The sequence below is a fragment of the Vidua chalybeata genome, unplaced genomic scaffold (genome assembly GCF_026979565.1).
Source record: "Vidua chalybeata isolate OUT-0048 unplaced genomic scaffold, bVidCha1 merged haplotype W_reject_16, whole genome shotgun sequence".
Lineage (NCBI taxonomy): Eukaryota > Metazoa > Chordata > Aves > Passeriformes > Viduidae > Vidua > Vidua chalybeata.
Window position 1 is genome coordinate 255812 of NW_026530346.1, and position 25570 is coordinate 281381.

At 48.1% G+C, this 25570-nt stretch overlaps 1 protein-coding gene across 2 annotated transcripts; it reads right to left on the reverse strand.

Moving 5' to 3' along the window:
* Window positions 1-1602: 1602 nt before the first annotated feature.
* On the reverse strand, window positions 1603-25485 carry LOC128783124 (TOG array regulator of axonemal microtubules protein 2-like). 2 transcript variants are annotated; one of them, XM_053933713.1, is made up of 16 exons: window positions 25250-25485; window positions 23835-24037; window positions 22830-22990; window positions 21474-21520; window positions 18241-18399; window positions 15967-16099; window positions 14195-14300; window positions 13225-13460; window positions 11556-11708; window positions 10168-10285; window positions 9068-9171; window positions 7481-7685; window positions 6086-6302; window positions 4919-5005; window positions 2327-2742; window positions 1603-1836 (listed from the first exon to the last, which is right to left on the reverse strand). In XM_053933713.1, exons 1-15 carry the CDS (start codon window positions 25287-25289, stop codon window positions 2507-2509), a joined length of 2205 nt encoding a protein of 734 aa, XP_053789688.1. In that variant the 5' UTR covers window positions 25290-25485; the 3' UTR covers window positions 1603-1836; window positions 2327-2506. The 2 variants fall into 2 exon arrangements, with proteins under 2 accessions (XP_053789688.1, XP_053789686.1); XM_053933711.1 differs by having other exon boundaries at window positions 2293-2742.
* Between the last annotated feature and the right edge of the window lie 85 nt (window positions 25486-25570).

The following is a 25570-nucleotide window of genomic DNA, read 5'->3' on the forward strand; positions in this document are numbered from 1 at the left end:
CTCAGTGTGCAAGGAGACATTTCACAGCCTTTTCAAGGATATTTTAGAAAGATCTAAGAGAATATTTTTGGAATGTTGAATATTTGTTTTATTAAAACTATACTATATTATATTAATATAAAATTTAAAGAGACACTAAATTATTTTACATACTAACTTCATACTTATTTATTTAACCAACTAACAAAACTTGTGACTCTCTGCTGAGAATCCAAGACACAGTTAGATCTGATTGGCTATTGAACTTAAACAACTTTTACTAGAATCTAATCAAGCAATTACTTCAGGTAAATAATCTCTATACTACATTCTACACGGGGAAAACAAGGGAGTAGAGATAAAGATTGTTTTCTCTTCTTCTCTTAATACAATCTAGAGAGAGAATTATGTCTCAGTTTAGAGAATGTGAATGTTACAAGTACCGTGGCATTGAGTAGATCCCCAAATTTGTCTCTAGAGAAATCCCCAAAGGTCACATTCACTCCTCTGGTGATGGCATCCCCATAAGCTCACGGACTAGCTTTCCCTGCAACATGCCACTCTGCCTGGGCTTTACTAGGCCGGGACTAGACCCAGAGCTAAGCAAACACACGCAGCAGGTGATATAAAGTTTTTCTTTCAGAAAACCTAATTAACACATTCACATGCTGTTTCTTCAGTGACTTCAGAAGCTGGCAACCACGAGGACTTTGCTGGCAAAAGGTTACAGTTTGCACTGGGCCCAGAAGTGGTTTTCCCTAAGGCAAAGCAAATTGAAATGTGAAGTTTAAAAGCTTCAAGTGACTATGAAAGGAACTGCGGGATAATTTCTAGAAAGGCAGCATTGTCCATGATCATGCAGCCCACCAAGAGCTGGAGCTGAATCCAGAATTGCTTCTTTCAGCTCTGCAGGAATTCATGACACTGGCAAGCACTGGTCCATGGGAACAAAAGATCCCCTAGCTCTGGGCTGAATGGCACCCAGGCTGCGGTATAGATTTGAGGAACCCTTGTCACTTGTTATTGCCCTCCCAGTGCACTCATCCTTCTGCAAATCAGGTGCAAATGACACAGCTGGACTGCTGTCCCAGGGAAATGTACATACAGATGACTTTTGCAAAGCAGTGCATCTTTTCCCAGTGAAATACACGACCTCTTCTTGCCTATGAAATTGTGACTGAAGACCCCTGTGAGCCAGATCCATGTGAGACTGCAAAGGAGCAAAGCTTTGGGATTTGGGCACACTTCTCTTTGTTTCCTTGCTCAGGCCTTTTGTGAGCACAGAACACATCGAGGTAGGAAAGTTTTGATTATACAGGATCTTTTGGATCCATTGTCCCGCAAAGAGGTCAAAAGGTGGCCCCCCTGTAATGCCAAGTAACAAAGAGCAGCAGAAATGACACAAAGAAAACATGGCAAAAGCGGAAGAGGAGAAGCCCAATGAGGAAAGGATGTGGTGAAACACTGGCACATCAAGTGAGCTGCACTGCCATAATCTCTAGGCTAGCAGGTCCTGGTCTCACATTCTCCTCTTGGTTTATTTAAATTTGATTTATTTATTTACTTTTTTAGCCATCAAATTAAAATATATAAAATTAAAAATATGTCATCAAGATTTAAAGATATAGTCGAAACAAATTTATTCAAAACTACATCTAAGGATCAGAACATATGTACATCTATAACTATGAAGCCTAACACATAAATCCTATTCTTCAAACAATCTTCAGACGGGCAGCAGCTTCCTCCTGAGCCTGGAGGGCAGACCTCTTCTGGATGGGAGGCAAGGACTTTGTGGGAAAGGCAACATCGAAGTGTCCAGAGAAAACGTCTCGGTAAGACTGTAACCAGTCAGATCTGCAAAATGGAGACACAAAGTTTAACAGAGGCCACAATGCAAACCTAAGACATCTGAAGCTCCATATTTCATGGGACACATTTCCTGCCAACTTCTAAACAGCTGCCCAGGGAAACATGCTCCTGCCGGCAGACACTTGAGGCAGGCCAGGGGAAAACCCTGACCCACTTCCACAGGGCTACCACAGGAACAGCCTGGCCTCTGGGCTCTCCTGGCACAGCAGAGAGCCCAGAGCCCTGTGCTTTCCAGGAATGGCTCAGCTGCACATGCACCCTCCTGCTCCTCTCCCTGCCCCACAGCTGAGCAGCCCTACAGCTCCACGGGGCACTGGGAGAGCACAGCTCATTGCAGGGGGCACATGCAGGGCACAACTGTTCCCTGGCAATGTGCACAGGCTCTCCAGGCTGCCACAAGACCCTTCCTCCCACCACAGATGGGCCCAGCTCCCACCTCACCTCTGGGTGAGGCTGAGCCATGATCGGCCTTCACCTTGTCCTCAATCTGGAGTTGCTTCAGGCCCCCCATGCCATGACTAGGAAGGGCGATGGAGAGAGCTGGGGCAGATGCACACCCTTCCTTAATATTGCAGCATTTTTGGCACAGCTATACAGGCAGATCCGGAGGTGTCCAACTCAGCACTTCCTCAGCTTCCTGGAGAACATCACGCCTTCACCAGCCCAAAATTTTGGACAGGTTGTCCTGCACATGTGGAGGCTTGCTGGCAGCACACTTCTTCAGCTTGCTGCCCATCACCTTGTAGAGGGCCGAGGCAAGCTTGGTGGCCACAGTGCGGACATTGGCACTTCGGACAGGCAGCGCCTTGTTCTCCAGGAAGGACCAGAGCACGGGCAGGGCGTCATGCTGGACGACTTCAGGGCTCCTGGCATAAACCCACTCCACGAGCACTGCCGGGAGAGAGACACAGCTTCTTAACCACCAACCTTAATGCAAACAAGGATCTACCTCTGCTTTTGCTTCTTGGAAGCCTCTCTGGCTAAGACCAGCAAAATAGCACACAGGGCCCCATCATCCAGAAACGGGCAAAGCAGCTGATCATCCTTGAAACAGAACCACCAACCCCTCAGGACTAATTTCTCCAACCAGAGCCTTGTCCCTGTGGCAGACTTCGTAACTTTACTACGTTATTTCACAAGCTCTTTCTGCATGAACAATGAATGAAATGTCAAATTGCCTTTTCTTTCCATTAAGAAGTTGTCTAAACCCACACTGAAGGTTTGGAAATGCGCCCTAGAGAGGAAATGGAGAGATTTCTAATAAAAGGGATGATTCCATTGTTGTAATTTTGATGTCAAGTGCCAAATGTCTCATCTGGCTCTTCCCTTTGCTCAGTGGCACACAGCAAAGGGCAGTATTAGAACACACTTCAAAGCTCCAGCCCACCAGAGATGGCTGCTGCTTGACAGCTGGATTAGAACCATCAGTGACTAGCTGGTGTCTTTGGCAGAATGCTTTTGTGACTTCCAACAAAGAGCTGTTTCAAACTTCAAGGTGTCTTAGATAATTACCCAGACCCTGTTGCTGAGGCATTTGAGCATCTCCACATTTTAATGCCATTTCCCCTCCCATTGTTAATGCCACTTTTTTCCCATAATGCCCACTGCAATAGGGGCATAGAAAGAGAAAAATGCTACACAGGGGACTGAAATGTAACCAAAACATGAGTGTTTTCTCCTATTGTCTCTGAAAACTGCTCTCTGCTCATTTTCTGAACTGAACTATGTCAAGCACAGACAAAAATTTACTACCAACAGGCTCCTGGCATGGTAGACTGGGCTGAGAGATCAAAGCCTGAAACGCTCTGGAGACCATTCTTATTTTCTGGTCAGGCAAAATGTTATCTAGTAGCCATTTCTCATTCTGTGGTGGAAGAGCCTTCATTTCCCCTATGCTGTTAATCCACCAGCAGTCATCAACATTGAAACAGCTTCTGAAAGTACCCAAAACCAATTCTGCTAAGGAGGAAAAGCGTCCCCACTTCAAAATGGGGATTCATTTGAGTTTATATGTAATTAAAGACATTGGTGATTACTGAATGAGAGGAACAGCTCTCTGTTCCTACTAAATCTCAGAGAGAACATCTAAAGTAATCCTAATTACTTTTTCTAAAGTAATCCTAATTTATGGTTAATTCCTTTATTTCAAAAGGATAATACTGCCAAACTAAATTCCCTATTGCTGGAGAACTACTTTATTCAAATGCTCATTAAAGGGCCTTTGACATTCCCAATCGCTGAACATGCCCTTTTGAGATTCCTAATGAAGACACAAAGTGGATTAAACTTTGCATTTAAAAGATGGTGCCATAATTAGCAGTGCCATTAGCCCCAGTTAAAGCAAGGCTATCAATCATCTTCTCTACTATATATTGAGATTATCATTTTTCCATTCCTTGCCTATTGCTGACATAGCAAGCTGCTCTGAGGAATCAATTATCAGCTGCATTTGTGGCATTTTGGACAGCGCTGTCACAGGAAGACACTGTTTGCACACCCTGAAATGCTCAGTCCAATGCCACTTTGACAGCACAGCCAGGGAGCCTCAGCACTCTGCCTCTTCCCCTCTGCCCCCAAAGGCTGCCTTGCACTAAATCCATGCCTCCAATATGTCTGTTGAGTTTTGACCTCAGCTGTGACCCCCCAGGCTCTGCACAGTTCAGCCGCAAAACTTTCCAAGAGGAAAATGAGAATTCTGTGAGGACAAAAGAAACTGATCCCCTGAAACAGCATTTGCCACCGTTGTCCCTAGAGGATCACAGATGTCCCTGAGCCTCCAAGAGAGGAGCCAGCTGGGGTATTTTTAGCCCCTTCCTTTCCTGGAGGTGGGTTCTGAGATGCCCCAGTGAGAGCTCAGCCCCGAGGCCGAGCGCCGCCCCCATCTCAGATGCTGCACAGCTCTGCAGCAGCCAGGGAAAACCTGCCAAATACACCTGCCATGGGTATTGGGCAGGAGGGACCAGCTCAGCACCTCCTGATTTGGAGGAGCTACTCTACTGTCTATTCACAGGCATTCCCTGTAAGTAGTCCCTGGGAAGACCTCTTGGCTTCGAAGGGGAGGCCATACCTGTGATACGCTCCGCGACATCCAGCAGAGCTTGGCCACTCAGTTGATTCCATTGGTAGCTGAACTCTTTCAGCAGTGATACTTTATCTACAAGTGAAACACATGTTTCTGCTCACTTTTCTGAGGTCATTGTAGAAAGGACAGTGGGGAGGGAAAGGGCAGGAGCAACCCCATTTTATAAAATAAAGTGCATTTCTGCTGACTTTTGAATCCTTTTCTTCTTACAGCCTATGTGGCAGGCTTTTAAATTCCAAAAGAAAAGCTCTCCTTTCCCATTTGTAAATCCAAACTTGTCTGCTGTACCAGGAGCTATGTTAAAACATTTCACATCAGGCACCTCAAGAGTTCAGTCACATGTAAGCAGTGAAAAGGGTTTGCATCCCAGAGCAAAAAGGAAGAACCCCATCCTTGGGGCACAGAAAGGCACTGAGTCAGGCAGTTTGTGAGTTCAGAGAGCAAGTGAGGAGGGGAACGTGGAAAGTCCCTCTGAAGAGCTGCCTCTTCAACACTCCTTTTTTCAGGCATATTTCCCCAGTGCGGCATTTTCAGAGCTGACATAAATCTGCATGGCAAAGGAATTTAGAGCAGCCCTTGCCTATGAAGTTACTTGCTCTAGCCATCTTGCCCCATGCAAAACAACGTGTGGAACAAGGCCTCATTGACAGCTAGGATTAGACCTGTTTGTTATAAAGAAATGAACTTGGTGAATCTTAAGTTGCCCTCTGAAAATAGAAGACAAAGAAGAAAAGTGGAAAATAGGCAGCTAATGCCTATAATGTAGAGCTTTCCAGGTGGCTGCTCTGCAGAAGCTCTGGTGGGTCAGTGTTCCTTCATGCCAACAGCAAAGCTATTCATTTGGGAAGTCAAACGGGGCCCAAGCAAACTCCAAAACCCCCTGTGCCTCTGAACTGTAGCAAAGCTCTGCTCCGGGACTTGCTCTTCAGACAAGCAGCACAGAGCCAAGGGCTCCTGGGACTTTTGGGAAATGCTGACCACATTCAAGCCTGTTGGGGGACTGGTGCATAAGGACTGCACCTGCCCAGCTTCTGGTGGATGTCAGCTGGAGCGTTCCACAGACAACAGCAGCTATCAAGGCACTCAGCGTTCTCTTGTGTAGGAGAGACAGAGAGGCAGTTGAGGAGAGTCCATGCCAGGGGTCAGCCTTACCTAAATGAGCAATGGATTCTTCCAGTGCTTTCACGGCTGAGGCACGAACCCTGGGATCCTTTGAGTTCAGGCTCTTTGTTATTCCTTCCACCAAACCAATGATCACCGGGTTCAAGGCTTCCTTCAGGACGCCCGTGATTTCGGCCAGCACGTCCAGCGCCTTCTGCTTCACTTTCTTGTGGCTGTCAGATATTCTCAGGACAAAATAATCAAAAATCTGTGAAGCGAACAAACAACGTGAAAGCTGGATTAAAATGTCCTTGTTTGAAGAGTGGATGGAGCACTCAGCAACATAAAAGATGAAAGTGATCCTTTCTGTCAAGTCAGCACTTGCTTGCACAATTTCACTGTTTTCCTGTGGGCCACTCACTGGAATGGTGGCACAACCTCATGCTGGTTGAAAGATTTTCTTCTCTTTTTAAGAGGTTTGGTTGGGGACAGAATCGTTCCTATGGTATTTCTCTCCATCTATAAATCATTAAATCAATTCCATTTACTAATGCAAAAGACTACCTTTGCTTTAGAAGTATGGAAGCAGATGTTTAGAATGCCTGGTTTTCTACACACTTGCCTCATGTACTGAAGGCAGTTACGATTTTGCCAAAACTATGGCTGGAGGAAGTCTAAGTTTTCTTTTGTTTATCTCAGAACCAGTGTCTGGAGAAGTGCAGGGCTCCGATCAACTCTTCCAGGATCTAGACCATTTCTCTAAGTAACAGGTAGACTTCTGAAATGTAATGTGCTCTACAGCTCTCAGTAGAGCAGGTTCAGTCCCTTGACAGCCACATTATCAGGCACCTTTTCCTGGAAAAAGGGACAAAGCAGCGACTGGGAGGAGAAGGCAGAGATGTGTCCTTAGCTGTTTTCCTCCTTTTCCAAAGAGAAAAAAAGACCCGCCCAGGAAGGGTGAGCACTGTCTTTACCAAGAGGGATAGGAACAAGGATGGAAATGAGTAGCCAGAGTTGTGCCTGTGCAAGACAAGATGGAGTATATAGAAGTATTCTTTAAAAAAAACAATGGGTTTAAACCAACCCAGCCTGATACTTCTCTTCCCGATGCAAATCCATTTTTGGTCTAGAGAATAATTGCCATGCTTTCAGGGGCTGCATTCCCTTCACTTAACCCAACTGGGAGTAGGAGAGAGCAGCAGTTAGACCAGCAGAAAATTCTGTCATCATCTGATGAACAGCACCAATAGGCACCTGCCAGACAAATGCAGCTGGACTGAAATAACTTGTCCTGAAGCCTAAACCTGAATTGAATTTGTCTGGCTAAGAGGGACCAGCGTGTCCCAAACAGCCAGGATGGAGTGCCAAGACACACTGAATAAACTTTCCTGCTACAGGCTTAGGAAAGGAGCTAAAGGAAAGGGACAATGAAGATATCCTACATACTTGGACAATGTTAGTGGAGATGAGCTGGGGGCTGGTTTTGCACAGGTCTTGGAGGAGTGCCACTCCTTCCATCCGTGTCTGAAAGCCCTTGGCTTCCAGGAGACTGTAAAGCTTCTGGAGCAGCTCCGTTTCTTCCACAGCTGGAGGTAATGTGACCTGGGCTTTTGCACGGTGTAGGAGGCATCCATCAGAGGTAGATTTCACCCTGGAAAATAAAATCAAATTAGGAACCTGTTGGTGATAACACCTTCAGTTAATTGTGAGTAAAACATCTTGAGGAGCTTTCCTAATTCTGGGATTTTAAGCCAGAAAATCATGAAGCTCTGAACAACAATGGGGGCCTCATGCCAATCACTACGGGAGACAATCTGCAAGTAACATTCTTGCCAGCGCCCACTCGGGAAGACCAAGGATGAGATGCATCTGATCTATCTTCAGATGGCTTCCAAGGCACACAGGTCACATTGCTTTGTGGAGAAAGAGAGATGCTACTTCCGAGTTTAAATGCCTCCTCATATGGGACGTGTGTGTCTTATAATAAGGAAACTCATCCTTCTGGAGAAGTGTCTCTACAACCAGGCATGACAGTCTGGAAAAGTAGCTCAGATGCATCTGAACAGATGAACAGGGCCATATTTGAATGATTCAGAAAATCAGTAACAGAGATGAAAACAGAAGCCAGACATCCCAGAACAACGCTCACATTTCATTTGCTTCCCTAGAGACTAGATCCGCTAGAGATCTAGAGACAGCTTAACAACCCCACGGGGAACAATTCTCCTGGATCAACCTGTCTCTTCTATGTGCACAGGAAGATGCTAGCTATGCTATTGAGGCATGTGGTCACTTTCCTGCCACCGCTGAGCATGACAGAGCTAAATAAATCCCCTCTGCTATCAGAGGAGAACAGGTACAAGTAGCTCTGCAACTGCCATGAAGAGACAGCAAGGAGCAAATTCCTGTCTTAAATGCTAATGGCAGCACAGGACGAAATAAACCAAACATGCTGTTTGTCAAGCAAATTATATGAAGGACGGGACTATCAAGACAAAAAATCCACATTGAGGCACCTGTTGACCAAAGTTGCTCAGGAATTGCCTTGCTACTTACTACTCAAACTTGATACTGTTTGAGGGTAAGAAAACCATGATTCAGCCAGGCCAACCCACATGGGTGAGAAACTTTGTGGAATGGAATCTTGCTGCTAGACTGGGACTTCTCATCAAAACACCCACTGAAAAAGACTCCACTCAGATGAAAAAAAAACCCTGGTTGAATTTACTTGTCCCAAGTCAGGCAGCAGAAACTTGTCCCTGTCATAGCCTCCACAACACCGCCCTTGCCACTGCACTGGATTGTCTGAGCTGCAACCAATGGGTGCCTTTTTGTCTCTCAATTTCTGTGGGAAACCCTCCAGAGAGGCTGTGTTCAGCGTAATGCAGAGGTAGGCATTTTTTATCATAGAGCATTTGTAGGGAAAGGAAACAATCTGTGGCACTGGTTATCTCTGCCAGAAAGATTTTCCTGAGGAAGAGACATGTAAAGCTTGTCATGTGCTTTGTCACATCTAACAAAAGTGCTCAGTACCGTTTGCTAGAAGACAATGTGGCCTGGGGCTTCTTCGAGCCATCGCTCCTCTTCTTCACCAGCTCCTTGACAGGTGGGCATTCACCCTTCTGGTTTTCCATTCCCTACAAAGACATAGAGAAACCCCATCCATCTTTAGACTATAAAATAGGAAATTCCCTGTTTAAAACACAAGTTAGAACCAGGATCACTGCTACCAAGGCTTAGGGAAACCTTTCCTAACTGACAGATGGAAACAGACCAGAGATTCAGTGATGTCAACTCTTTGTTTTCAATAGCTCAAGGCAAGTTATGGGTGCTACCATAATGAGCAGCAGTCTAAAATCCCAAATTCATTATTTCTTATTATTATGCTCATTATTATTATTATGCTCATTGAGCATAAATGGGAATAATGCAAACTGGTAGGCAACACAAGTGTTCGTAAAAGAAGTAACAGAAAAAAATGGACCCTGTGGGGGTTGGCCCATTGTGTTGGAAGTCGATTTGGTTCAACACTCGCTCTCCCTGAGCCTGCACAAAGGCACGCTCCCTTCTATAATGTCAATAAAAGAAATAAAATCCTCCCCCAAACAAGCAAAGGATTTCCCACTGGATGCTGCTGAATTCACCAAGCTTCTTCCAGCTCCACAGGGCTTGACAGCAGGGCAGTATTCCCAAAAGACAGACAGTAATTGCAGTAACTAGGATTGACTTGGACATCTTTTGTAGATTTGGAAATTTTCTTGGTACTACTAATTCCAGTGTCTTTTGCAAAGACTCTGTTACCTTCAGAAGCACTATTCTCACTTAATTGCTTCACTGGGGGCAGAGTAGGGAGAGCGCAGGGGGGCTTACACTTAAATGTAAACCCATTTTCTCCCCTTTCCCTTTCCTCTTTGTGACTGATATTCAAAATATTCAAAAGCCCACTTTTTCCCTAATAATATCGCTTCCTTTGTGGACTGCAGATGAACAGGCTGAGGATTAACAGCTCATTGCCAGGAGCAAAATGATTCAGCAGAAGAGGAATGAGATGAAGACAGATTGGGTATGTTTGAGCTCATATTAGCAGTGGCAATACTTGCACAAAGGAGACATTTCTCCTGCCAAGCACTTACTTTCTTCTTCATTCTTGTCAGAATGTCCTCCAGGCCACAGGTGGAAAGAGACCGTTCCAAAAGCATTTTAAATTTTTGATGATTGAGCAACATCTTCACCATCTCCTGTCCATAATGCCTAAGGAAGGATGGAAGGAAGGACAGAAGGGAAGGAGGGAAGGAGGGAAGGAGAGAGAAGGGATGGAGAAAGAAAGGAAGGAAAGAAGGAAGGTGAGAAGGCAGGAAGACAGGAAGGAAGGAAGGAAGGAAAGGAAGGAAAAGTGAATAAACAAAGGAAGAGTGTTAACAGAAGAGGCAGATACCTTAAACTCATCAGGTGCAATCCTTGCATGAGAAGGCATTACCTACTCAGCAAAGAGGGAGATTTACCTCCTCTTGACACTGCACAGTGCTGTCAGCTGAACACAAGAGGCAAGAGGAGAATGTGGGGCAACAGAAAAATATCATTTCACTCTGAAAGTGTGAGTGTGCTTCTGTGGGATCAAAGGATCCCAGGGAACAAGCAAAACACATCTGCTTTGTTGTCAGAGCCTATTAGCAGTGTCCTGCTGCCATTGCACAGTAATTTGCCTTTCTTCAACTGGCAGGGAAGCCAGGACAAAACACCTCATGCATCCTATTGATTATTCTATACTATATGTATGCAGCGGGGCAGCTAGTTGCTCTGGTGTTCTTGGCAGCTATTAATGGGAATTTCATCATCAAAGTAAGAGGAGTTTGGCGGTTTGGGTTGGTTTTGCCACTAGGAAACCACAGTTTTCTTCAAGAAGAAATTTGGAGGTCACTGAGCCACAGATAACAGCATTCTAGAAATCTGCAGAACAGGCTTAGAACGACTGATTATGTTGGCTAAAGACCCCTGAAATATTTCTAGGAAAGTCTTAAGTTAATGAGAAATGGATGTTTGGAATCCTTCAGTGATGAACGTTAGTCAACACGTTGGCTTTGTGTTGTGCACCTAAGGCCAAACAAAACTGTTGGACTGGCTAATCTGAGCTCTTTTGATCTCAGTAAAGAATCCTTCAAGCCACAGGAAGTTGGCAATGCTCCTTTTTGCTGGCCAACCTCAGCTTACCCAGTACAGTCATTTGCCCAGGCAACCCAGAGCAGTGGGCACAGCACCAAGGCTGACAGAGCTCAGGAAGCGTTTGGACAGTGCTCTCAAGCACATGGAGTGACTCTTGGGGTGTCCTGCACATGGCCCGGAGATGGACTCGATGACCCTGATGGGTCCCTTCCAACTCAGCATATTCCATCATTCTATGACCCTTACTCACACAGTGAGGTTACTTCATATTTCCTTTAGTTCCCACTCTTTTGTCATTTTACCTTTATAGCCAGACACAAAACGGTTTTCCTCTTTTAGGAGGTGAAATGAAGATCATTACCTTGTGTCCTTGTGACAGTCCTGCGCAAGCTTCCCTGCCACGTGTGCCAGCCTCTCAGCCCTGGGTGTGCCTGCCAGCCTTGTGACTCCAATTCTCTCCATCAAGGACAGGAGGAGCTCGGCCGCACACTTCCGCACCTGGACGTGGCGGCTCCTGGGAAGGAGAGAGGAAACCCTGGGGCACAGGGAGAAGGAGCAACAGCAGCACAGGCCTTGGCCAGATCCTGCTCCCTGTCCTCGCTGGGGGAAGGAGGCCTGGGTTCTCCCTGCAACTTTAGACACCTGTAGAAGTTTCTGTCCTCAAGTAAACACAAAGTTAGCGTTGTACAGAAGGACTGCCTGCAAGGAAGAGGGAGGAATTCAGTCTCCCTGCACTACCAGATACTCCACTTCTTTCACAGTATTTACTCTGAGAAAGATTAAAGAAATAGATTACATATGAATTATTTAGAAATGAAGGACAATTCATGCTGACCCATCAGAGGGCACCCACTACACAGAGCTGCAGCAGGATTGAGGCTCTTTCCACCCATTTATCCCCAAATCTGCAGACCTTTGGAAAAAGACAAATGCAGGGAAAACACGTTGTGGGCTGTGAAGTTGCAGAATATCCAGCAATGCAGCCTGTTTCTTCTGTGAGGCTTGGCAAGGGAAACATCTGAATGTTTTACCCTATTCCAAAGCTGAGGAAAGGGTGGCAGGCAGTTTAGCCAGGTTGTCCTGTTCTAGAGAGTGTCTCTTGGGAACTATCCGGCCCAGCACCAACATTTAAGGCAGCTTTGCTTCAACTGTCCCACAGCAGTCGGCCTGTGGAGGTGCCTTTAAAGTGATTCATCATGTCAAGGCTAACATGAAACATCACTTGGAATAGAAGCTAGAGTTCTGTGGCCAGGACAGTCATACAAGACTCCTTTTGGCAAGAGCTGCACCTGCTGTGCAGGCTGTGCCACACCCAGCAGATTCTCCCCCATGTGCTCCACGCCCCAGCAAGTGCCCTCCTTATTTCTCAAGGTAATGGCATCATGAGGAGACATGGTTTTCCCAGGGCCTCTGTGCTTAGCGCTGTGAAATATCAAACACCGCTCGCAGCTGCAATTGCAATTGTCCCTCTTCCCACAAAAGCACAAGGCTCTATCCTTAGCCTTTGCAGGCACTTTCACTTCCCCAGCGGCCACCAGGTCTAGGAAAACCTGACAGACTGGGAGAACTCCTGGAAGCAGCAGGAAGCTGAGTCAGAGGAGCTTTAGTTTGGCTATCAGGAGAAAGGTTTTTCACCCAGAGGGCGGTTGGGCACTGGAACAGGCTCCCCAGGGCAGTGGTCACAGCACCAAGCCTGACAGAGTTGAAGAAGCATTTGGACAACAATCTCAGGCACTCGGTGTGACCCTTGGGCTGTTCTGTGCAAGGCCAGGTCTCGATGGTCCTGATGGGCCCCTTCCAACTGCCCATATTCTACAGTTCTCTCATTCTGAGAACTAAGAGGCTGCAGGAGGGCAGAAACAGGCGACAAGAGGAAAGAAATGAGGTTGATCAGGGAATCAAGTCACTGAGTTCACAGAAGATGCAGGATACAGGGCCCTTCCCTCCCACCATTCCCATTCACTCTCTCATCCCTTCCCCCTCCCACACACTAGCAGGTGAAGAATATCACTAAAAGAAGAAGAACCTACTTGACTCCCATGTCCATGAGAGCAGTCATTGCTCGTGCAGGAGTCACATTCTCCACCATGATCCCCAGGGTCTGACTGGCTGCTTTCTGAACAAATTCTGGGGAGTTCCACACCATCTGGAGAAGGACCCGAACAACCTCATCCACCTCAGAGTCCATGTCCTTCTTCAAGGTCACAAAGAGCTCTCCCAGAGTGACGATTGCAGAGTAGGACACCTTGGATCGGAGGTTGGTCACCTGGGGAAGTCATGAGGGGAAACATAAGAATCACCTTGAAAAGAAAACCAGTTGCCTTCAACAGAAGTCCCAGGAAATGACAACACGCCCCACTGTGTTCAGGGGAACATAAAAGTACAAGAAGAGCAGAAGAGCACAAGCACAGAAAGGCACTTACTCTGGCACCAATTTCTGGCCTCAGAACTGCTTACTGCAGGCCTAAAAAAAACTTCACTAAAGTGTTCTACTTAACCCTTCTAAAATGTCCATGCCTTTGATTTTAGGCCCTTTTACTAGAAAATTGAAGCCAGGGCTGCTTTCAAATCATAAAGGCACAAGTCATAAAGATAGAAGAGTCAGGTGCTCCTGTTCAAAAAAGCAATGCCAGCAGTTGAAGCACACAGCCAGGAAACAGAAAAGACAGGCTCAGGCCTACTGACTAATTTGCAGTGTGCATTACAGCTTGGGCAGAGACTGGGGCTCTGCAAATAACGTCATTAGTGCCTCAGTTTCTGCATTTTCACATTGCATTATAAAGGCACCACGCTCAAAGACGAGTGTCTGATACCCGACCTAGCAGTAAATACAGCTACATGTACACACAGATCCTACAGAGAGCTGACGGACATTAGAAATAGAAGGTCTAACACCAGAAATGAAGGCAGACCCTGAGCACACATGGAGATGAACAAGCACATGCCTACTCCACACACCGTGTCTGAAGTATGGAGGACAGTTCAGAACAATGTTCTCACCTCGCTGGTAACTGCCAAGCAAACGTCACCAAGTCTACAAAGCAGGACCTCTGAATGGGACCCAGCCAGGTGTCTGATGTTGAAGAGTCCCTTCTCCTTCAGCTCCCTGAAAGGCAAAAGATTGATTTTTCTCTCCACCAAGGCAGCACCCTTTGAAATTACCAGGCTGGCAGCTCAGTCGAACAATGGGAGGTGTTTTGCAAGGAGTACTTCATGAAATCGTGGAAGGCGTTGCCACAGGATGCTGTGGCTGTCAAAAGCATACACAAATCCAAGAGGCAAATAGAGGGGTTCCAGAGTCTTCAGCTGTGGCCATTTAAGAAGACAGCCTTTCTGAAGTCTCTGGCACATGATGCCCCTCTGTCACTGCTTCCTAGCAGCTGTGAGACGGGGCCATGCTGCTGTTTCTTGTCACCTCTCTGTACCTGTCCCTGAGACACAGTCCCACCGGGCTGTTGTTGGGGCATTTTCCTTCTTTGTCAGCCCCAGCAGGCAGTTCAGCAGGGAGAGTCTGCACTGGCACTCTGGAGCTGAGTTTCCACTCTGCCATCTAGGCCTCTCTGTCACCCCCTCCACTCCACCTCATACATTCCCCAAAAAAAGCAGCAGGATGTCCCAGAAGATTCCACCCCTGGGCAAGAACTGTTGAAACTCTGGCTTTTCCCAACACCCCCTACCTAAAACAACCCCCACAACAGCAACATGTTATTCCAAAGGTGCAAACAACTCTGTCTCTCAGCACTTGCTTTGCGCAGGCCCTCAGCTACAGGAAGGTCTGTGAGGCATCAGGGCTGCAGCACAGGGCTGGTGACCGATCCCACGGACACCCCAGAGTGTCATCCAGACCCCCCAGACCTGCAGAAGCTCTCTGCACCTCACAGGGCACCAAAGAGAAACGGGGAAGAGAAAGCAGAAGAGAAAGGGCAGAACAAAGGTGACTGCACAAGGAGATGCATCGTGGCCGATTTTTCATGCTTGTCCCAGTGTGAGTGGAGTCCTTACCCCTGTGTGAATGAAGCATCCACCAGGGAGTGATCAAAAAGACATCAAAAAGAAAACCAATATCACCTAACATTTGCAGACTTATCACCTCTGGGCCTCCTTCTGCCTGTGTATAATGTTGGGACACATGGTGAGGTATTGACAAAACATCTCAGGCCCATATGAGGCAGTGAGAAGGAAAAAGTTGAATTCCAAAAGTGCAAGATTCCTAGAGGATTTTGTTTCTTTTTCCTTCTCTTCTGCCATGAGCCCTTCTGCAGTAATGACAGGCTGAGGGACTTGAAAGCACAACTCCCTGGAAGCTGGAGCTGCTTCTGGCACTCTCCTGCAGGAGAGGTCACAGGGAGACCCTGTCACCTGCCATTGCTGGCAGCAGTGGCAGCAGAGAGGAATCTTACTCAGTCCCACTGGGCCAGTGGCCCACGGCACCCAAATCTCTACACTCAAAATTTCTGCCATGCTGCTTCTGCCTTCAGCCAGCAAATCATCTCATTCCGGAGCTTTCTCTCTTCCCTCAAGATTTCCTTTGCAGCCTCATGGAGCAGCGGGCAAACCGAGGAAACAGCACAGACCTGCTGCAGCTGGAGCACTGCTGCAGAGCAAGGCCGAGAAAAGGCTGCTCTCAAATCTTTATCCTCTCACTGCTCTGCAGTGGTTTCAGCAGTGCCCTTTGGCCCTCTGGGCTCTCGGGGCTCAGAGGCACTAGCAAGACACGCTTCTAACCCAGCTTAATGCTAAGAGAGACACAGAGTGAACAGGGCCTTTCTTACCAGTCATCGCTGCCGAGCAAGGAGAGTGCCTCCCTCAAGGACTGCTGTGGGTCTGCAGAGGCTGTGTCCTTCTGCCCCTTCCCACAGAGCGGCTCCTCTCGGCGCTCGGCACCAGTGGCCGTCTGCGAGGTCACTGTAAGGAGAGGGTCAGCCATGGGCGCTGCAGCCCCGGGCAAGGCACCCCGCCATGGAGCGGCCTGCAGCCCCATCTCCCAGCCAGGGCTCCATGTGGTACAGACTGGCACTGGGTCCTAGGCTTCCCTGCTGTCTGGCACCTTGGGCTCCTTGCTTTCTCCCAGCCTCCCCGAGCTGGGCACAGCTCCGGGCTAAACCTGACAATTGCCCACGCAGCGCCAGCTCCCAAGTGCCACAGGTGCCACAGCCAGCGGCAGGTTCCTGCGGCCGCAGAGCTCCCGCTCCCTGCAAGACAGTGCCGACAGCAGGACTGGCTACCCAGGAGGGAACCCCTCCAGTGCCTCTCTTGTCTCTGCGCCCTGATTTCCCCCAGGCCTGAGGACAGGGGCACTCTGCAACTCCTGAGGAGACACCTGCAGCTGCCTGGCGCCAGCACCAAGCCAAGCCTGAACAAGCCAGCCCTGCTGGGCCCGGCTGAATCCCCACAGAGCAGCTACCAGGGAACAGCCATGCCTGACCCTTCCCACCTGACAGCGCCTCTGTTTCCATTGACTGCAAATATTCTAGACAGCAGGCAGCTGAGTGCACATCCATTTTAGCCTACTATTGGCAAGGGAGTACTTTATGGGTTTTGTTCTTTCCAAGCATCATGAATCTTTACTCTTTCAGAGCTACACACTGGCTGTATTTCAAAGATGCTGAGGTGAAATTTGTTTGCCATCTAATGGACGTGTTTGCAAACTCGGCAGTTTCTAGGCTTTCTCTTGTGGAAAAACGCAATTTCCAGACTAGACAGTTGATAAAAAAGCCTTCCAAATGCACTCTGAGGATAAAAAATATGCAAATACAGACCCACATTATTGGGAGATGCACTCTCTTGTTAATCAGTTGACCTGGGTTTGCCTTAATTGAATCATTTGGTAAGGAAAAATATTTACAAGGCGTGAGAAAAATCAGATGATAAATGCATTTCTCATGAAACCCATTTGTCATCAAAAGCACTGCCAATCAAAACTTTCATGCCGTGCACTCAAAAGCTCTTTTTCTAATGTGTAGATGAAAACATTTGCACTGTCTAAAATGATGGAGTATAAATATTGCACAGAATCCAAATGAACTGCTCTAGATTCTGGAGGGTTTTTGTGCTCCCTTGCATGTTCTGACAAAGTATGGAGGAATGATAATACCAAAAATATTCAGATGGGAGCTAATCTGGATGTCACTGAGGTACCCCAGCCACTGGCACCAGTGATGTCACTGCAGAAGTATGTAGACATACACATCCAGATTCACTATAGACGCAGGGCCACGTCAGGCTAGTTCTGGTCAATTCTGAACATGGAAGCAGCATCACTAGAAAAGAGCATTCAAAGAATCATTCCCAGCTGCCTTCTTCTTATCTCACCCTACTTGGGATCACAGCACAGGCAGGCTACCCACAAAGGAGAGACAAGAGCCACTAGGGACTATCTGCTGTCTATTGACTGCAGGCAGCACACAGCCCGGGAGCAGCAGGCAGCCCCTCCTGCCTGTCATCTGCTGCACATGGCCGCTGTATTTGCTGGGTGACACAGGAGGCACTGCTTGTTCCCTCTTGGCACTGCGGGCCGTGGGATGGTGGCAGCGAGGAGCCATGGGGCACTTCTGGGAGCAAGCAGCATGACTGCACCAAGCCGCTGACTGCCATGCAGAGACAACCCTTGCTGGGATAGCAGAAAAGCTGCCTGCAGAACCGGACAGCAGCACAGGCAGAGGGCCCAGATGGTGAGTGGACAACTGATCGTGGTGGTTCTCCTAGGTGCACGGTGAGCATACCCTGGCAGACTGCCCTGCAGCTCATCCCTGCAGTCACAGCTGCCTCCTGGCACCAGTGCTGTAGTTTGGACTATCAGGATGGGCAAAAGCCAGAGCTCAGGCCTTTCCCACTACTTCATTCAGCTCAACTTTCCAATGGATCTCTAAGAACCAACTGCTCCAGTCCTACCAAGCTGGAGTAACTCAAAAGTAGATTTGCTGTTCCTTCTCAGGACAGGCTATGGATCCAAGATCCCAGCTGTGCTGGCTGAGGCAGGAGGCAGTTTGCGCTCCTTGTGCAAGGAAAAACCCGTGCGGGAAAAAGCTGCCACGGAGCAGGCTTACCTGAGGAGTTGCGTGGGAAGCTGCCATGCCCGTGGATGATGGGCATATTGGGCAGTAAGGGCACGTTGTCCTGCTTCCTCAAGACCTTCTTCAAGCCACTACCAGGGTGTTTTCTCTGCACTCCAGAAGCTGTGCCATCGACAGGTGGTAGGCTAAAGCCTGCAGGGACCAAAGAGGAGCTTGTAGGTGGATGGTGCTGGACAGGTGATGATGGAAAGCACCAGAAAATTTCCCAGAGCTGGGGAACATCTCTTTGTTATCCCAAAGAACGTCACGTATAACAATGGTATACCACTCTATACCAAGTAAAACAGTAACATGGGACAGTGATCACAGAATCCTAGAAGAGTTTGGGCTGGAAGGCACCTTTAAGCACCATCTAGTCCAACCCCTGTGAGCAGGGACATCTTCATCTAGATCATGTTCCTCAGAGCCCCATGTAAACTGGCCTTGAACACCTTCAAGGATGGGCCAACAACAGCTTCTCTGGGCAAACCCTTCCAGCTTTTCATCCCTTTCATTATAAAAAAAAAAAATTCTCCCTAATATCTAATCTAAATCTACCATCTTCTAGCTTAAAACCAAACTGCAGTGATGCTTCCCCTAAGAAACAAGGAAAACCAGTATTGCTTTGCTTTTGTTTTCCTGTTTCAGAGGCTGGCAGGGGAAGTTAGCAAAAGAAAGTGCAAATAAACTTGCGTGATGCCCTCGGGCTGAGTGCTGCCTCCTAAGGGCCCTGCTGCCACCCTCGGGGCAGCGCTCACAGCCCTGCAGTCAGAGCCCCTCAGCCGGGATTCAGTCGGGAACGCTGCTTGCTCCTGGGGCTACAACAGAAGCACTGGCTGGGGGCTTCAAGCACAGCTCTACAGCACCAGCTCCTCAGCAGGGAGTGGCCAGAGAAGGATCTCTGGAATCTTCAGTAGAAGGAGTTGAATTTTCTTGCTTCCAGGTTGCACCCTGGTTGAAAAGCATTTCTTTGGACCCACCTTCCCTGGAGGCTGCTCTCCAGGAGAGAGTCTGAAGCTGCAGTGTACCTTGCAAGACAGAATTTTCTACTCTGAGAGACTTTAGACATGAAGGTGGGAAGCTGATCTTGTTACTGACTCAGTGAGGCCATGGGCAAGACACTTCATGCCTCTGTATTTTCCTTTGGGAAATGGAAATAAATCCTACGCAAGCTTCCACTCAGATGCAAGTGGAACAGTCCCCCAGTTTGATTGCAACAAGACAGGTCCCAGATTGCAGAGCTCTCAGAAGACACAGAGATTGTGACTGAGAGCAGCAAGGTACAATGCCTAGACCCTCTTCCAAGGGATGGGCTGCTGGCAGCAGACATGACATTACTCTGTTGGCCAGCAGACTGAAACCTGCTGCATGACAAAGGCCTCACAGCCCCTGGATGCTGGAGAGCCTCTGTGTCTGATAGAGAAGGGCAGAGAAGGAGATTGCTCTTGACAGAGATTCTTATCTGCCCTTATTCATGCTGATTTTAGTAAACATCTTCTTTCCAGTTCCTAAAAGTCCTGGGTTCTAATACCTGTATGCATTTAGATCAACATTTTCTTCTCTTTGTTGGAATATTTTAGAGGACATTCAAAGAAAAGCCTAGAGTTGCAGAAGTGATACCCAAACGTGAACTGTGTTCTTGACACTAGATAATTTGTTTCCCCCAAGGATTTTCATTCTAAACTGTATGAGATTGGGCCACTTTTGGGCCAGCCTGACTAAAGGCTGATTTTCTTAATGCAAGTAGAACAGTGGAGCTCATTCTGGAATACTCTCCAACAGAGCTGTTAAAATCCCAAAGTTCCTCTTTTGCTCTCCTTACTTGTTCAAGGGGTTTATTTTCTGCTTGCTTTTCAGCAGAGACACTCAACCCCACTCAACTCAATGAGCAGAAACATGATCTGCCTCAAAATATTTCTATCTTGGCTAATACCGAAAATTCTAAATTTCCTTAATAGAAGTAGCAGAGGGCAGGTCATTCTGAAATGCGCTCCAACAGAGTTGTTCGAACTAACAGAAGTAATTCTTTACATGGCTTCACAGAGGATAAATTCATATGGCAGCCAAGCGTACAAGAGCAAAACCTGTCTTAAAACTGGATTCCTTCATGGTGTAGAATGCTCGGGTCAGTCATAAAAGTGAGAAAGGTAAGGTTTAATGAGATGAGGTATTTCTAGTCCAGAACTAATCCAGAAAAAATGTGATTTACTTAGTGAGCAATACTACACCCTACTTACACTAAGCATTCCAGCTGCAAATCAACAATTCAGGAGTCATTCCAAAGGGGTCGTACCCAGGATTTGGCAGAACTAACCCTGAGCAAAGGGACCAGGGGATCTGATCCCTTTTCTGCATCAGCAGAATTATTCCTTTGAGTCTCATCTCTTCTATCATTACACACCCAGAGATGGCAAAGGAACAGCAACAGACTTTCATTGAGGCTTTCAACTTGAAAGCATTGGCTGACCCAGATGCACCAGAGACCACATTTTGTCTGGCACAAGTCCACTTGTGGACAGGGATCAGGCAAGGCTGGGAGGGAGGACAAGGCAGAAGGCATCTCCTCCCCCAGCCTCAGCCTGCAACACTGACGCAGGCAGAGAGAGCCGGGGAAGAGATTTGTCATTGTGCTCTCAGAGGATGACAAACTCAGAGCTTGCCTAGGCTGCAGCCATTTGGAAGGCCCTTTCTCCCTAACCGGAAAATTTATCAGGACGTTCTGTCAGAGGAGGTTTTCCTATTTCTGCCAATACAAAACCAGGCAATGTCCATCAATCTCCTTCAGATCTCAAAAGGGTTCAGCTCAGAAACCACCCCAAGGAAAGGTTTTCTGCTTCAAAAGCAGGAGGATGGAGTGGGAACATTTCTCACTTCATGCTAAATGCCTTCTTTTCCCCTACTAACTGTGACACTAGAAAGGCTGCAGGGAGATAAAAGGCATGTGCAGGATGGAGAGCAATGTCTCCTTTTCCTGCATTGCATTTCCAGGGCCCCAAGGTACCACTCCAGCTCCTGCCACTCAACACTTGACACTGGAGGAATTTTCACCTCACCCCTGGAGCACACTCCCAGTGTCTGGGCTCTGGGAGAGTCCACTGAGCCCATCAAGGAATTGAAACAAATTTAAAGAATTTTTTAAAAGAACGGGTTTCAACCAAGCTTTCCAAATGTCACCTCTGAGCCAAGACTACAATGGTCATTTTAGGACAGACATGCCCTCTACCTACCTGCATGTCCACAGTTCTCCTCCTTGCTTCTGCTGCTGGATGTTGGCCTGGAGAAGATGGAGGCCAAAAGAACATATGAGGAGGGAGAAAGAGAATGGAGGGAACGGGTGTATCATGAAAGGAGGCAAACCTTCTTAGCATGGTCACTCTGATGAAGGAGGAAATGCAACACATAAACACAACACGATGCAGAGCTAATTCACTGTCCTTAAGCTTTCCATTGCTGGAGTCACCCAGAGCTGGCCAAGCTCGGTGTAAAACAACAGCCAAGTCCAGCAGAGGACCCATCTTGAAGTGCTTTGAAGCCCTTCCTCCTCTTCCCCACCACCAGCAGTCATTCTTCAACTGGCATCATAACTCCCCAATTCTGCTGTCGCTCCTTTTGGAGCCAGGTGGCTCCTACAGCCTCTCTGAAGCAGCAAGAGCTGCTGAGCTGAGACACCAGTTTGTGTGGAGGGCAGCTCTTTTTGTACAGCTGCCAAAGCTTGACTTTGCCTGCTCGTGCCGTAGCCTGGTGGCAGTCTCGTCCTACATGTGGTCAGAGCCCTGCTGTCTCCTGAGAATAGTATTAGACCTCCTAGCTCTTTCAAGAACAAACAGGCTTTTTCCAACTCAGCTGCTAGGGAAGGATATTCAGATTGCACTTTAAAAGCACCCCCAAAGATTTTCTATTGGAATGATGCTTCTGTGTCTCCTTCTTTATTGTTATCATTCGGATAAGCTTAACAGCTACATTTTCTCACTCATGTCCAAGCCAATATCTTTCCATCAGATTCAGTCCGATTACTCTTCTCTAGCACTTTGCCCTCTTTCATCTTAAGCCCCAGTCAAAATATTAAACATCCATCGGATTATACATCTATACCCCAAAACTTATCAGGGGTCTCATTTCACAGTGCAGGCCCTGGCACAATGAAGTTACACCTGATGATTACAGAAGCAGCACCTGAATTTGCAGACACCTCTCCACTAGCCTCTATTTGCCCATACATATTCTCATGGGTGCAGAAGTTGACAGACAAGGATCAGAGAATGCAAAGATCTGCAGAATCCAGACCCCTGCAATTCAGTTTGCAAATGACACCACAACCATTACAGAGGGAATCAACAGCCAAGTCCAGCAGCCAACACTTCTTGAGGTGCTTTGAAGCCCTGCCTCCTCTTCCCCACCACCACCTCTGCTCCTGGGACATTGGTGTTGGCTTTCACATTGTGCTGGATCATTATAGATGGGCATAATGGTGAATACACTGAGGTTTGCCAAAATACATGGGACACCTGGCTGTGGAACATTACCACACAAGATGGGAAGAGACAGGTGAACAGCACACTGCAGCGGCAGACACCTTGGCTTACCTCATCTCCTGGGACTCCTGGAATTCCAGCTGCAGAGAGCTTTGCAGAGACCCCGCGGTACTGCCAAGAGTGGGACTTATTGCCTTGCGTATGGGGGGGATCAAAGGTGGTCCCAATGACCCCTTCTGCATAACCCCACCACTGGAATACAGCAAGGAAGTCTGGAAAGAGTAGAACACTGTGCTCAGATCAAGCATCCAGTCTTGCCTCCATTCATGCCTCAAGACTTTTAGCCATGCATTTAACTGGGACCTGGCAGGAAAAGACAAGTCAAATGCATGGAGCAGCTTGGCCCAGCATGGGGAATGGAAAGGGAAGTGGTGACGGAGAGACCATGTCACACATTGGCCACCTCTGCCCTTGTGCTCACTCCTCTACAAGTGTGGCTACATGCCCAGCTGGCATTCACATCTTTGACATCAAGATGTTTCTGAGGTGCCACAGGCCTTTTGGATGGCATGGGAGCGGCTTTAGATCACTGTTCTCTCCTTGCCCGTGTGGTACCTAACAGCCAGTGCTGATCTCCAGCCAAGTCCCCACAAAGCCATTCTGCAGGATGTCAAAACCCATTTTCCCAAGCCCCTCATTTCTTCTGCTGCTGCCCTTCCCTCCTACACTTCCCCAGCAGCCTTTGAGCCCAGATGCTGCTGAGCTCTCCGGATGCTCGCTGCTCTCCAGCTCTCACACATCCATCATCTCAGGCTCACTGGCATTTAGGAAGGTCAGCAGAGCTCCCTGCCCTGCTGCTCTCTGGAAGGTCTCTGCCTGCCCAAGTTCCTCCAGGGCCGCCATGCCATGGCCAGGAATGGGGCTGGAGGCAGCAGGGGCACATGCACACCCTTCCTTCTTATCCCATCCCATTTCTGGCCCAGCTAAAGAGACGAATCAGGGCCTGTTCTGCCTTCAGTGAGAGGGTCAGTTCCTGTCCGGGAAAAGCTCTCAGAGCTCTGCTGACAGCACATGAACTGAACATTTCCCACACTGGACTTAGCTTGGTCTCCTTACCTTACATCCTGTTCCCTCGGAACTCAGCTCCTGTTTTTTTTCATAGCTGCTGCCATGTTTCCCATTCTCCTGCTCTCCGCTGCATATCTGGCTTGGCTTGGTAGAAGGAGAGCTCTTCTGAATGGGAGGCAACGGCTTGGAGGGAAGGAGCATAGAGGGACTGGCCAGGGAAAACCTCTTGGCAAGAGGGTAGCCAGTCAGGCCTGCAAAGTGGAGACACAAAATCTAACAGAGGCCGCAATGCAAACCTAAAGCATCTGAAGCTCCGTATTTCATGGGACACATTTCCTGCCAACTTCTAAACAGCTGCCCAGGGAAACATGCTCCTACCGGCAGACACTTGAGGCAGGCCAGGGGAAAACCCTGACCCACTTCCACAGGGCTACCACAGGAACAGCCTGGCCTCTGGGCTCTCCTGGCACAGCAGGGAGCCCAGAGCCCTGTGCTTTCCAGGAATGGCTCAGCTGCACATGCACCCTCCTGCTCCTCTCCCTGCCCCACAGCTGAGCAGCCCTACAGCTCCACAGGGCACTGGGAGAGCACAGCTCATTGCAGGGGGCACATGCAGGGCACAACTGTTCCCTGGCAATGTGCACAGGCTCTCTGGGCTGCCACAAGACCCTTCGTCCCACCACAGATGGGCCCAGATCCCCCCTCACCTCTGGGTGAGGCTGAGCCATGCTCACAAGGGAAGAAGTGACTTAGGTGAACTCCCACATTTATCATCAACAAATGTATGGGTGTGCCACTCAAGGGGAATAATTCTTCGTTATTGAGGAAATTTCTTTGGTTTTATTATTCATGGAACTAGCCTGCATTTAATTCCTCTGAGCAGTATTGAGTTATCAAGTCTGAAGTTATCAAGTCTGAAGCTATCAAGTCTGGAAGGCTCCAATGATAAGAGGGGAAAAAAGATTCCTTCTTGAGGGTGGCCTTTTATGAATCCACAGGAAAAATCCACCCAGCTGTGACTGCTAGTTCCGCAAACCACAGAGACTTGTCAGCAAGCAGGCAGGCCTTAGTGGTGTTTGTGCAGCACCGAAATACCATCCTCAGGGTTGGACCCGATCAGCAAGCAGAGGAAGAAAGGGAAATTTATCTGTAGTGAGACCCGACACTGATGGCAAAGAAAGCAACAGGACTTGCATCTCATGACCATGTCCAATCTGTGGTCAGCTTTGGCCACAGTCCCTGTCCTGGCTGACAGTACGAGTGATTTGGCTACTGTCAAAAGGAGAAAGCAGAGTAAACTAATGATAGAATGTTGCCATGCCCTGGGTGTCCTTGCAGGATCATTTCTATCTGTCAGTCACCTACTCTGACACAGAGCCAGCACTGACCGCCATGGACAAGTTTTCCCTGCTGGGATTTTTTTTCCATTTGGCTCAGGGCTTTCAGCTCCTTTCTGTCCTCACCTTTTCCTTCAGTGGTCTTTCCTTTTCCAGTCAAATCCATGTTTGAACCCGTGCTTCTGCCTCGCAGAAGTATCTGGGTTTGAATTTGGGAACGCTCTCAAGAGTAGACAGCGACAGGAGCTTGGTACCCAGCCTTAGAACAAGGTCGGGTGAGTCCAATCGCCAGCGCTCGGCACAGAGAGGCAGAGCCAGACGCGTCTCCTGCCGCTGTGGCCGTGTCAACCACAACCTTCACAATCCCAGCGTGGGGCTGCCCCTTTGTGACGCGCTCACCAGTGGTTCTCTTGTCTCCAAGGCTGCAAAACCCCACCCCAACTCCAT